The sequence below is a fragment of the Augochlora pura genome, chromosome 7 (genome assembly GCF_028453695.1).
Source record: "Augochlora pura isolate Apur16 chromosome 7, APUR_v2.2.1, whole genome shotgun sequence".
Lineage (NCBI taxonomy): Eukaryota > Metazoa > Arthropoda > Insecta > Hymenoptera > Halictidae > Augochlora > Augochlora pura.
This window is the reverse complement of record NC_135778.1, coordinates 27,615,368-27,629,501: the sequence shown is the minus strand read 5'-3', so window position 1 is coordinate 27,629,501 and position 14,134 is coordinate 27,615,368. Positions and strand designations below refer to the sequence as shown.

At 41.8% G+C, this 14,134-nt stretch overlaps 1 protein-coding gene across 10 annotated transcripts in view; it reads left to right on the top strand.

Annotated features, from left to right (window-relative positions):
- Positions 1–14,134, top strand: part of Dnc (phosphodiesterase dunce) — a 467,245-nt gene that overhangs the window by 263,897 nt on the left and 189,214 nt on the right. For 4 of the 10 annotated variants that reach the window (XM_078188075.1, XM_078188073.1, XM_078188072.1 and 1 more), the window contains exon 2: positions 7,904–9,139. The exons of 5 other annotated variants lie outside the window; for them this stretch is intronic. In XM_078188075.1, coding sequence (XP_078044201.1) covers positions 8,151–9,139 — 989 coding nt within the window. In that variant the 5' untranslated portion in view covers positions 7,904–8,150. The remainder of the gene's footprint in view (positions 1–7,903; positions 9,140–14,134) is intronic. One more of the 10 variants, XM_078188074.1, reaches the window with a different exon arrangement.

Genomic DNA, 14,134 nt, shown 5'->3' with positions numbered 1-14,134 from the left:
TTTGATTTCTGTGCGTGTTCGAAGAGGTGCCCCCCCCCCCCCCCCCCCCCCCCCCCCCCCCCCCCCCCCCCCCCTTTTTTTTTTTGGGGTTTGTGCGGGGGGCCCCCCCCCCCCCCCCCCCTCCGAGCAATTTTCGTAAAAGCTCGCCGTTCTTAAGAGCGAATCGATAAGGTAAACTGCGAGCAAGCGTGGATTTGAATGCAATGGGGCATGCAATCTCGAGGCTTTATCGCGTTTTCACGGTTTCCAATACGCGAACGTCGCCCGCGCTTGGATCTGATAAGTGGCTGCCCCGCGAACTTTATTCGGAAAGTTGGATTGTTATTATCGTGAAAACAACTTCTGCTAATGGCCCCGTGATTTGCCTCGTCCGAGACCTGCGTGGGGGACCGACGCGCGGGATACACTCGACAAACTTCTCACCTTGCCACATTTCCCTGCGTGCTACAATGTTGCAGGCGAAACTGTCCTAATAATAATTACACGGCGAGTCAAACAATGGAGCAGTAATTTCTGCCTAGCACGCGACATTCCTACTGCTTCGGTACCTCGTTCAGAAGACTGATTCAATAGAGAAAATTAACTCAATAACGATACTGATAAAATTCGAAAATTGTCACGAGCAATAAAGTTCATTAAATAATAAAACGGAGTCGATAATAGAATTTCATCGATGAACGAATCGACTGGGTAGCTAAATTCGTTGAAGTTTGAATTTGTCTCGGTAATGAGATTGAATAATATAATTGATACATTAATGAAATTGACTGGATAATAAAACTGATTGAATAATGAAATTGAGTGAATAATAAAATTGATTGAATAATGAAATTGACTGAATAATAAAACTGATTGAATAATGAAATTGAGTGAATAATAAAATTGATTGAATAATGAAATTGACTGAATAATAAATATTAACTCGATAATAAAATTGATGATATAATACAATAGACTGAAGAGTAAAACTGATTCAAGGATAAGATTGTTTTGACGTACTAATTAAGACGAAAATAAAATTGACTCAATAATGAAATCATCTTGATAAAATGGTTAACCAGAAAATACAATCGACTCAATAATAAAAGTAACTCAGTTACAAGATCAATAACAAAATTGTCACGGTAATACAATAAACTGAATAATAAAATTGACTGAATAACAAAATGTCACGATAATACAGTAGACTGAATAATAAAACTGACTCTAATAAATCTGAGCTGATAAAATGGGCTCATCTAGAAAATTGACATAATTCAAAAATTATCTGGATAATAAAATTGAATAATAAACACGACTGAACAATAAAATTGCTAAATAATAAACTCGACTGTGTAATAAAATAGACTGAATATCAAAATTCACTGAATAATGAAACAATAAAATAGAGTCGACAGCGAAACCGAATAAAATTGAATAACAAAGTTGACTGAACAATAAACTCGACTGTATAATAGAATTACTAAACAACAAACCCGGCCCTACAATAAAATCAGCCGAATAACAAAATAGACAGAATATCAAAATTCCCTGAATAATGAAACAATAAGATAGACTCGACAGCAAGTAAACCGACTAAATCGCAATAAAATCGGACAGCGAAGTTCGTAGGTCGTTAATTGCGTTCGTAGGCGGAGCGAAATCACGCGACACATGCGAGAAACCGTTCGACCGAGAACCCGCGCCGCCGTTTCAGCGGCCGCAAGACGGCGATAAATCTCCGCTTGCAGTTAAATGCCGGACGATGGACGTCTTCTTGCTCCTTAAGCGTTAAATCGGTAGAGGTCGAGCCCATTTACGCTCGACCGAAAGAATTTCCGCCGATTTCTGGCACGATCTCCTGGCACCGGCGTTATTTATCGCTCCTTTGAACTGGATCCGCTCTATTAATATGATGTTCGTTAGCGATCGTTCCCTTCGCCTTCAATTTCAATGGGCCGGCGGACGTGCGGACGTTTCTGCAAACACGGTCGCAATTAGGACGTCCCGGTGCACAAACATCTTCCGCGCGTAACTCCGTTTCAACCGACTGACATTGTAACATCCCGAGGACAGTAAGCGTGGTACGCGCGGTTAGGCCAAGGTCGTGAACTGTACCACTACTGGCAAATATCATACGGAATAGGTCACGCTGTTTTGACATCTCAGGATTATTGTCGCCGAGTTAGGCTTGTTTGGCTTCGCCGCGGAAAAATTAAAGCGGGAAATTCTCTTCCTTGAGTGGTGCTGGAGTAATTGGTTTCTCGAGGTTATGTCAACTATACTTCGCGATTATTTCATTGCTGTTGTAAGGGGTTGAAGAAGATGAAGTTGTAGTCGTTGTTTCATTTGTCAGCTGAGCGGTGCCCTTAACGTAATTGATTACGCTATGATAGATATACGTGTGTTATCTTGTTAACAAGGTATACGACATGAAATTTATTTTTTAACAACATTTATAAGTGAAAATGTAGTGTACTGCTCGACAAAAATATAGAACAAATTCTGGATAAAGATTGATTAACTTTGATTGACGATAACTTCGTGAAAAATCATTGTAAAGGGATGATTATTTTTTTAGATTAAAGCTTGAATTCTCCATTTTACAATAACTTTCTGCACTTTAAGTTTGATGCAAACTTATCACTGTAACTCTTTAAATAAGAAACCATGTTGAACGTACTTGCCTCATTAAAAATTGTCAAATGTAAAAAAATGTATTAACTTTGTAAAATTTTTTTGTTGAGACACCATTTATACTAAAATAAAGTTCACTCTTTCCCCTTTAATTTGAGAAAAACTAAACATAGCTGCGATTTTTATAGGCAAAGTTATAGCACTCTAAAACAACCCTTGTCATTCTTGTCAAATTTCGATACGATAAACATGGCTTCATATTTAAATAATTACAACAGTGAGCATATATCGAACATTAAATCGAAGGAATTGTCTTAAACTACAGATTTCAAGCTTCAACTTACAGAAAGAGTCATCTTGCTGCAATGATTTGTCACGGAGTTCTCGTCGGCGAAAGTTGGTCAATTTTTATCATTTTTGAGCAGTGTATAAATTCAGTCTGGGATTCGGTGCACCGTGAAGTTGGCATTTATTAACGATCCGAGACGCCGTGATTAATTGATCCGTCTGGATGCGTGCTCCATATCCATTCTTATTGTAACGAAACATCCGTGCCACGCGAAATTATAAATGTCCCTTCAAGGCGGCCGCCGGTAATCGAGGTTTCACGGGGTAACAAACCGCCGCCGAGCCACGGAGGCTCCCGCGAACCACGAGAAAACTACAATTTCCAGGTAAATCCGGGCTGCCCTCGGAGTTTTCGAATTTGCGGGATTAAATTTTAAACTGTTGGGCACGGCTGAATTTCTCGGACTACTGATAGGACCGTGTATCGCCGCAGTTTCATTCGATTCCCAGACCTCCGACTCATTGTCAGCGGAATTGAATAGTCGGCAAACAAAAAACGGAGTTTTCTGTTCGAATTTCTCGGGAATTTCCCAATTCGTATAAAATTTATATAAACAATATATCGCTAATCGTTCTATTTTTACGTATAAATTTAATAATATTACAATGGAGGATAAATGGCGCCTTGGTAAAAAGAAACAATTAATTTCTATATGAATTTTAGTTACAAGTATGATAAATCCTAATGATGAAAATTAATTAAATAATACAGTAGACTGAATGATGAAATTGTCTTGTTAAAATAATTAATTATTTTAACGAGCATAATATTAAGTCATTTATGAAACCGACGTAAATTAAATTTACTAAATAATTAAATGGATAATTATAAATTGATCACACGTTGGACGTGTTGGATAACGCCTCGATAAAATCAATGATTAAATGCTACAAATTTTTTATTTGCTCAACTAAAACTTCCACAAATCGTCAACAATTTTTTAAAATAATATCTTTACAGTCTACAGAAACTTCTCACATATTTTAGGAATTTTAAATCCTTAACTTCTATTTGAAGTTTAATAAAAAAAATTCTGCAATAAATCCTCGAAAAAGTTTGCAAGACGCAGAAAATATAGCAAAACTGTTCCGGGAAACTCTGTGCCACCCCGTGCAGAATTATACCGGGCCGCCAGGTTTCCGGTGATAAGGCGGCGCAATTAAACAGTCGCGCATTCCGTTCGCTAAGTATAGTGGGCGTATGAACGGCACCTTGATAAAAGCAAAAGAGCAGATTGTCTGGCGTCGAATTAGATCGGCTAATTCATCGGGAATCCGAGCGGGGCTTCGAAGCCGGCGCGCGCGAGCGACAATGCTCCCTTTTGAAGGGGAACGTCGACAATAGAGGCGTTGACGTCTGCCGGTAGGAATGCCCCGGTGGCTTTGAGCTCCTCCGCGTCGTCTAATTATAGCGCGGACCATGGAAATGTATTCGTTATTATGAGACACGGACGCATTCGGTCTAGATTCGTCGCCGAGCCGCGGCGGGAGACCCCGGCACCCTGGGCCTCCTCTTCTAAATCTGGGTTCCGGACACTTTCGAGACCAAACACGACCTCGTTCCGACTATTTATCACCGAGATTAATTGCTGAAAATTGCACGATTTTTTCAATGCTCCGAGCACGAAGCGTTCGATTGTTTAAATTTGGCGGACAGACTTTCGCGAATCAAAAAAAAAAAAAATAGGATAGACAAATGTGATTGAAAAACGATGAAATTATTTTTGAATTAAAGCTTGAAACCTGTATTTTTATATACCGTTTCTCGATTTAAAGTTCGATGCGCCTACGCCACTGTAGGTATTTAAATGTGGAGCCATGTTTGTCATGTCGAAAATCGCTTCGTTAGGTAAGGGTTACTTTAAGGTACTGTAAAGTTGCGGAAAAAATCGTAGCTACGGTTAGTTTTTCTTAAATTAAAGGGGGAAAGATTGAACTTTATTTTAGTGTAAACAGCGTCTCTTAACAAAATTTTACAAAGTCCGTGCAATTTTACGAAGGCCGTGCAATTTGTCAAACTTGGCAATTTCAAATATGACGACAATATTTAACATCGTCTCATATATAAATTATTACAACGCTGACGCTTCGTAAAACTTAAAATTCAAATATACTGTTTTAAATTAAAACTTACAAGCTTCACTTTAAAAAAATAATCATCTTCGCGCAACAATTTTTCGCGAAGTTATCGTTAGTCAAAGTTGCCCAATATTTCCCCAAGAACGATTTTTCTTGGCGTTACAGTCTGTCAAAAAATTGTCTATTTTCATTAAAAATTTGTCCGAGCAGTATAACATTGTTGGCGACGGTAATCCGCATTTATGAAGAATTTCGCTGTGATATACTGGCGTCGGGACGGAGAAAGGCTGCGCGCAGCTCGCACGGTTTTTCTCGGTTCCGCCGGGCGATTACGAGCAGGCAGAAGCTGTCGGGGATAATTCACTCCGCGCGCTGCAACAAATCTAATTACAATGTAAGCGGGCGGTCCAGGCGGGCTCACGGCGGCCCGAGTGAAGTGTCAGAAGTATTTCGGAGCCGACACGGTCGTGAATCACCGTCGGATGACCCCTGTAAATCGCCTCCGCCGCGACGCGCGATTTATCCGCCCGCGTTGCATCTTTGTTTGTACTCAGCTCGGAAGATGTTTTGCGTGCTAGCGACGCCGGGAACGACATGGCCCCATAAGCCGCGGACTAAACTTAACTCGGTACTCTGATCTAGCCGGACATTGTCCAACATACCCAACAAACCCGGAAAAATAAACATTCGAGTATAAAAATAGATACAGAGATATTTTGATTCACTTTAAAACGATATAACTTTTTCCAAAAGGGTCTACATGACGTGCATTATTTTTATGTGATGAAGGAAGTAGTTTACTAGACAATAACGAATATTTTATATTAATTTTGTTAATTGTTATTAAGTATTAAATTCTGACATATGAATCTATCGGTAATAATATTGAGCGAAGCTCTAATTCTGAATAAAATCAATTGTTAACTTCTTTCAATTGCTAGTTTAACAACGTCGAAATAATATATTCTCGGTCGATTAAAAATTGTATAATAAATTTTCAAATTGTTCTGAACTTTCTGTTCTGAAATACTCTTTTTAATCTTGCTATTAGTTGGACTGATGAAGCAGGTAGAAAAATCTCATTGGACGTCACAGGAAAGCAAGATATTAAAAATTAAAATATATTGTCGCAAAGTAGAGATTTCAAGCTTTAATTTAAAACAAAAATCATAATTTTACAAAACTTTTGACAAAGTAGCAGCTGATCAAATGCTGACAATTCTTCTGCCAAAAATAGCGACAATCTTATTTTATTTTTCAATAAAAATGAGAATAGCTTCGCATAATATACACATCAAAAATTTACAAGACTAGCTGTATTTTTCATACGTCTCGACGTCTGTATAATCGCGTTCTAAATTATTTATAACAGTACTTCTGGAGTGGATTTCTAGCCATATTACGTTTCAGCAACTTCTTCTTGTATTTCTTTCGCTCCGCCTCGTTCTTTTATCGGTTACCGTATATTTAGCGGAAAGTACCGTTTCTACGGCTCTGATTTTTTAATAAAACCTCCAGTTGCGCTCTCCCTCCAAGGTGGACGCCAAGGGATTCGGCTCCGTCGAGATCCGACGAGCGGCGAGATGAAATTATAAAAACAAACGAGAGCGCACCGGAATTAATTCCTCCGCGGCTACACCGGCGCAAAGCAGCCAGTGCGTCGAGGTTTCGTCGCTGGCGGCCTTCCAGTTCCATTAAACCGTGAAAAAATTGCACGGCCGGACTTCGAACCGGGAAACCGATCGCTTTCGCATCAGTCGTCGATCCAATCGTCGTTAGTATCGATCCCCCACGGATATTCCTCGTGGTCCGGTTAACGCGATTACCGCAATCCTACGACGACAATCTAATTTCCTGCGATCCGAAATGCTTACCTGCGGCCGTCTAATAGTCCCGGCAATTGATTCGCCGTTTAAAATTGAAACAAATCTAGCCTCTGATCCTATTACGCTAACGAGGATGCCACCGATAGTTTCTCGAGCCCTCTTACTTACTCTCTCGTCCCCGGGTCGCTGGCGACCCAGATATTTATTATTACTCTGCGATATATATTGCTGAAAAAATTGAAGCACAGATACATTTTGGGTGAAAGTGGGTCAACTTTGACAGGTGCCAACTTCATGAAAAATTATTGTCGAGTGATGATTCTTTTTTTTAAATTAAAGCTTAAAATCTGTGCTTTGAGATGGTCTTTTTGGATTTTAATTATCATGCGCCTTCATCGCTATATTTGGTTGAATGTGAGGCTTTGTATATCGTATTAAAAATTACAAAGTCTGGCAAAATGCACGGACTTTGACAAAATGCACATAGTTTGAAAAATTTTCTCTATACGTGCCGTTTCCAATCAAATAAAGCTCGATCTTTCTTCTTTAATTTAAAAATAGATACAGGAAGCTCCGATTTTTTGTCGCGAAGTTACAGCACTTTGAAGTAACTCTCTTCACACTCGTCAATTTTCAATGCGGAAAACACGAATTCCGCGTGTTTCTATCCTCGGGTCAGAATTGACCCGATCGCCAGTTCACTATACGATAGATTAGGCTTTACAGTCGTAAATAGACGTTACACATGCTAGGAATTAAAGTTCTTCTAAGAAACTAGGCTAGAACCAAAGTTGATCCAAGACCTGCCTCATTGTACCCTGACTCAAGGTCAGTCTCTATAGACTGCCGGCGCAAGTTTTCGGGGTCAAACGTGACCCATGACCTACCCGACACCACGAACCTCCAGTTCACTCTATCACGACCGATCTAAATCGCTCTCGCGGCCGCAGTCGAGGAACGGTGATCGAAGGTACTCCAAATCGTTCGGCCGATACCCTAAGCTCACGATCCGACCCTATCGTTAACTCTTTCAGCCAGGCCGCTCGCGGTCGATCCAGATAGCATAGGAGATTCAGCGGTAGAGGAAGCGAGCAGCGGGGGAGCGGTTCCTCGGTTGGATGACTCAGTCGGTCCGGGAGGAATCGGAATCCGATTACCCTCGTTGGCGGCAAGACCTGAGGATAAAGGGCGAGCATTGAGCCTTTCCGAAATCCTCCGTAGCCTACTGGTTCCCGTCGAAGAGGGGCCGTCGAGAAATCCTCGGCCGGATCGCCGCGGAAAATGGACGATGACGAGACAGAAGAGAAAAGGGAGTCGATAACGCTGGTGAGCAAGATGTCCCGTCAGCAGTCGCGGACCAGGACTCTGGTGTCCTCCTCGAGGCTGTCCAGGCTGGAGACTTGCAAGAGGTCGACGGAGTCCGACACGATGGAGTGCGCCTCGGAGAGCGAGGTGGAGAACATCCCCAAAGACGACGAGACTCCCGAGCCCGTGGTCACCGACGAGAAAGGCAACAGGATCTCGGGCCACGACCGGCACTCGCTGGACGTGCCGGAAGAGGCGGAGTCGCTGCTGGTGAACCGGCAGGTGACCAAGACCAATTTAAGCGTGAGGGAGGAGGTGTCCAGGTTCTCTGGCACGCGCATCGGCCTATTCAATCGGAGTCCCCAGTCGTCCTCCAGCCAGGAGGACTACGAGCCCGAGGTCAAGAGCCTGACCAAGCTTCAGAAGCCGAGCCAGCAACACCTGCTGACCGCTACCACCGGCGGACAGATATCGGCCAGGTCCATGGAAAGCCTGAGGTCCTCTAGGAACTTCCTGAGCGCCGACGACCGCTACGGCGAGGACTCCAGATCCCTGGAGTTCCTCTCTCTAAGCTCCGAGTCCCACATGACCACCTCCAAGAGCCAGTACAGGAGCTTTCTGACCTCCACGAAGGACGCCAGGAAGATAACCACCGTGGAGTCGAAGAGCAGCGACAACCTCCACAGGGAGGAGAGCCTAAACGCTGAAGTCAGAAGAGGATTGTTCGCCAACACTGGCCTCGAAAGAAAGATACCCCAGCACCTGAGCCTGCCACCTCCGTCCAACGTGTTCTCACTGACCAGTCCAGGTGGCAGCGACAGAAAGATCACCATACTCAGCCCGCACTCGCCGGTACAGTCCTCGGAATTCCAGTTCTCCATGCAAACCCTCAAGACCAGGCGCAAGAAGGCGATCGTTCTGCCGAGGTTGGTGTTGCCCAGAAGCGATTCCGAGGTGTTCTTAGAGTGAGTAGTTAACTGATAGAGCTTATGGAATATTTGGTGTTCGACTACCCTGGGTGGATGTGCTACCGAGTCGGGTGAATGATGATCAAATGTTCTGAGACTTGCCAGGAATGGCATCTCCCGCGAAGGTATGACATTGTAGTTGCGTTATCAGTCGATGGAGTTTTGACTGGTCTGATAAGATAGCGGGTAGTCTACTTGGCATGTCAGCCACGAAATACTGTAGTTGTCTGATCGGTTATGGGAAATCTACTTGTCTGAACAGTGGAAGGTGGTCTACTTGTCTGGCCTCTCATTAGATATTCTACCTGTCTGATCAATCATAAGTATTCTACTTGCCTGATCAATCATGATTATTCTACTTGTCTGATTAATTAATGATTATTTTACTGGTCTGATCAATTAATGGTTATTTTACTTGTCTGATCAACCAATACTTGTCTAACTAGTCACAAAATTTTCTACTCGTCTGACCAATATATGTATATTATACTTCCCAGACTGTTTAGAGTATACTCTACTGTTCTAACCATCTAGAAAATATTCTACTTGTCTGATGAGTCACATAATGTTCTACTTGTCTGGCTAGACATAAAATATTCTACTTATCTGATAAACCAAAGAATATTTGACTTGTCTAACTACTGACATGATGTCACTCGTCTGATCAGACAATGAGTATTCTACTTGTCGGACCGTCTAGAAAATATTCTACTGTTTTCTATCTAGAGTATAGACTACTTGTCTGACCAGTCATATGATGTTCTATTTATCTGACTTTATCTCTACTTATCTAACTAGTGGTAAGATGTTCTACTTATCTGACCATTTAGAAAATGTTCTACTAGTCTACCTAGTGGCAAGATATTCTCCTCGTCCGATCATCCATAGAATAATCTACTTGTCTGATTATCTCGAAAATAGTCTACTTGCCCGATCATCTTCAATATATTCTACTTGTCTGATCATCCGGAAAATATTCTACTTGTTTACCTAGTGGCATGATGTTCTCCTCGTCTGATCATCCAAAGAATATTCTATTTGATCGACCACCTAGAATAAATTAACCGATTGACCATTGTTCCCGATATTCTACAATAAAAAAATGCAGTCATCATACGCCGAGCTGTAGAAGCGAAATAATTGGCCGAGTCTACCGCTCGCGCAGGAAGTTTTCACTTTCAGGTGTGTCGAACTGGCAAATTGGAAATCACCTATGCATTGCAACAGCATTTGAAACATTGTTATCACGGTGATATCGAGACGCTAAATTGAACTCGTCCCGCGCACAGCCTCCGCTGATTTTATTGCTCGATTTCAGCCTGGCAAATAGCGCGCCGTGTATTCTGGTTTTAATAAAATATATTGACGAGGTTGGCCTTCTTTGTGTGTCGTTGTCGCCGCCATCCGTGGGTGCACGATACTATTGTACAAATGAACAGGATTCAGCAACAAAATAAAAAAAAGAATAAAACAGTTTCCGAATCACGGGCAGAATGTTCTCGACCGTGGTTCTGCAATCCTTTGTGCAGCTGTTAAGAGGAATCACGTTTGCATTGTTTTTGCGAAGATCCGCGAGCCTTGATCCCACAGTAATCGCAGCCGCGCAATGGAATTTTCGACGCGACTACCCGCGCTCTCTTGCCAACAAATTGCAACTTTCTTTGAAGCTCGGTCAGGTATCCCGGCGTTCACGGCCCGCTTTTTAAATAATTCACGGACGCCGAGCATTGCATTATTAACCCGGGTTTCGTCTGCGACCAGCCAGCGAGACTCGAGCCGGAAAATATCTCGTCTCGTTAATCAATCTTGCGCGTTCCAGTTGGAAATTTATGGACCGGGCCTGTCTCTGTACAGCATATTTGCTTGGCGGCGCACAGTGCTTCGTTATATCGCCGATATTACACCTGTCGTGTCTCTATTAAGTACCGTATCGCGCGTCGCGTTTCCACCGATGCGGATCTTTCCACTCGTCCGACTTCGAGCGGATAGTTCCACTTGTCTGAGCAGAAACAGATAATTCCATTTAGTACCGGATGTGTGACAGTTCCATTCCTCTTATCGGCTGTCATATTTGTTTCGTCTGGCCAGCGAAGAGGTCATTCCACTTTTCTAGTATGTTATGTACTTTCTCTGCAACTCAAGATGATGACATGTTGTTTTGTTTCTCTAGAGAAGCAACAACTGTTTCACTTATTGTATGCTATTACTACTGGCCGACTAATTGTACCTTGTAGTGAAAGGTGCGAGTATTTTGATTTTGTTGGTTGTTGTTGAATTATTTAACATGTCAGACAATGCTCGAGTAATTGTACTTGTAGTATAATAGTTCATCGATTCGATTTTTCTGACAATATTCGATTAATTCTACTTGTTTGATCATTGTCGGCTAATTCTACTTTGTTTGAGATCATTGTCCGGTAGTTCTACTTGTTCAACAATTGTCATCTAATACTACTAGTTTGGCAATAGTTAATTAGTTCTACTTGTTCGACAACTGTCCTTTAATTCTTCTCTGATGAAAATGGTCGGGTAATTTTACTTGTTGGACAATGATGGTCTAATTCTACTTGTCAAGCCATGGTCGGCTTTTTCTATTCATCTAACAATATTGGTCTTTTACGCCTTGTTTGATAAAGATCGTCGAGATCTACTTGTTTAACATTAATCGACGAATTCTACCTGTCTGACCACGCTCATATTCTTCTTCTTGTTTGACAATAGTCGACCTTTTCTACTTGGAAAGCAGTGAACTTCTAAATCTAATTACCTACAAATGGCAGTCTTATTCTACTTGTCTAACCACAATCAGCTCTATCTACTTGTCTAACTACAGTCAGCTTTACCTACTTGTCTGACCGCAGCCAGCTTAATCTACTAGTCTAACAATGTTACTCTAAATCTACTTGTCTGACAATGATCAACTAACGTTCCTCTCCATACCTAGAAACATATTTTTCATCTAAATACAGGTTAACTTCTTCCGTCTGATTAAACACCAACCTATTCCACTTTCCAGACCATTCATGGACATTGTCTACTCGTTTAATTATTATCCATATCTACTATACGCTACCTATATAAGAGAATTTTCACTGATTTGCACGGAATCATTACCTTCAGTCATCCACGTCCGATCGAAACAATGGCCATACTACTAGATCAAACGCCATACCAATAGAAAACTGGGAAATTGGTTCGCTCAATGGGATCAGAGTCGCATCTGTATGTCTGGTCACACGCGTGACTATTCCACTCGGTTGATCAGCGACCGGTTATTCTACGTCACGCTACGGCAACCGCGTAATCCGATGCCGGGCGGCGAGCTGCAATTAAATTGATTATGATTTGCTGGCGCTTGGTTGATGAAAATTTTAATTACACGATCCAGTGGGGTGGACGTAATTATCGGCGCTTTCGCAGCTCGAATAATGTTGGCCGATAGCATTGCGCGAAGAATTCGGAAAAGTGATTAACTACGGATATTGTCGTGGCACAGTGCGCGCGGATACGGTTTTAATTAATTTTGTTAATACGTTCCGCGTTTCCTGCTGAAACTACTCCACCGAAATTCGACGCATTTCGTTAACAAATCCGCCGCCAATCACGTGGCGACTTGCCGTGGACACGCATTGAAGCGCGACCGGTCAAGGCTCGTTACTAATAAATTAATGGAAGCGAGCATTTATTTGATATTTTCTATTTATTACTAGTTTCTTTTTATTGCTATTTTCCATTTATTATTTTCTATTTATCCATCGCTTATTGTTATTTTCTATAGAAGTGTATAGATAGTGCTATTGTTCTCTTGGCGCTATTTTTTATTTGTTTTATACTTACTGTTAGTGTTCACCTTCTACGATATTTTACTTATTATTATTTTTCATTTGTCATTGCTTTCCACTCACTGTTACATTTCACTTGTCATTACTTTCATCTCACTGTTATCTTTTAATTATTAACACATTTTACTTAGTTTTATTATTTGCAAAAAATTGCGTTCTACTCACAGTGTTACTTTACACTTACTATTATTTATTATTATTTACCACTTAATACTATATTTTAATTAATATTTCTTCTTACTCGCCTCTCTGCTTTCTATTACCTTTTACTCTATACTATCTTGCACTTATTATTATTTCTTGTCATCTCTCACTATTTATTTAAAAATGGGAAAATATCGTTCTCGAACTTAAAAATGTGTTCGAAATGAAAGACAGTCGTGGCAATGGACGCGTTAAGTTCTCCGTTCAACGTCGGCGTCGGAAATTATATGATTTCGTGGTATCGCACGGCCCGAAAGTGCACGTATTCGAAGCCGTCGATAAAACGTTATTGCACGGGCGTTGCACCGCGGCGACTAGCAGTCATAAACTCGCGCGATAAGGGAAGGTGCGCTCCTGGGAATGCATTCGGTATGGCGCCGCCAGGGCAAACGGTTCCGTAGATAGGTGGCCCCGATGCCGGGGTCGGAAACTCGGGGATACGGCACAACCGCCCTGTGACCTGCGATCACGCGTGTAAGCAGCAACAATAACAGCGATTCAGCTAGTAGAAAAATGTCGGTGACTGATGCACCGGGCCCCGCGTGGTCGGGTGTCACCTGGCCGAGGTCAATAGGTGAGAGCGGCGGGGAAAATATAGCGCGATAACGTAGCAGTAAAAGTTCCGCTCGCATTCAGCTGACGTTTTCTCAGCAGTACGATGTCCTATCGGAACGAGACCAAGTATAATACATTCCAAGGGGGCTGTTTCCGTGTTAACAATGACGTAATTAGGCATATAGTTGCTTCTCGTATTGCTAAAAATATAGACGAGTGAAGTGAACGTTGTTCTCTATGGAAGAATTCGAAATACTGGTGTGAAACATGGTCTTGGATTATTAGCAATAGTTGAGTGGGGGAAGGTTGGATTTGGATGGAACAATTGTGCATTTTAAAGAGGACATTTTAAGCATTCTGATGATCTATGCAATAATATGCATTATGTAAA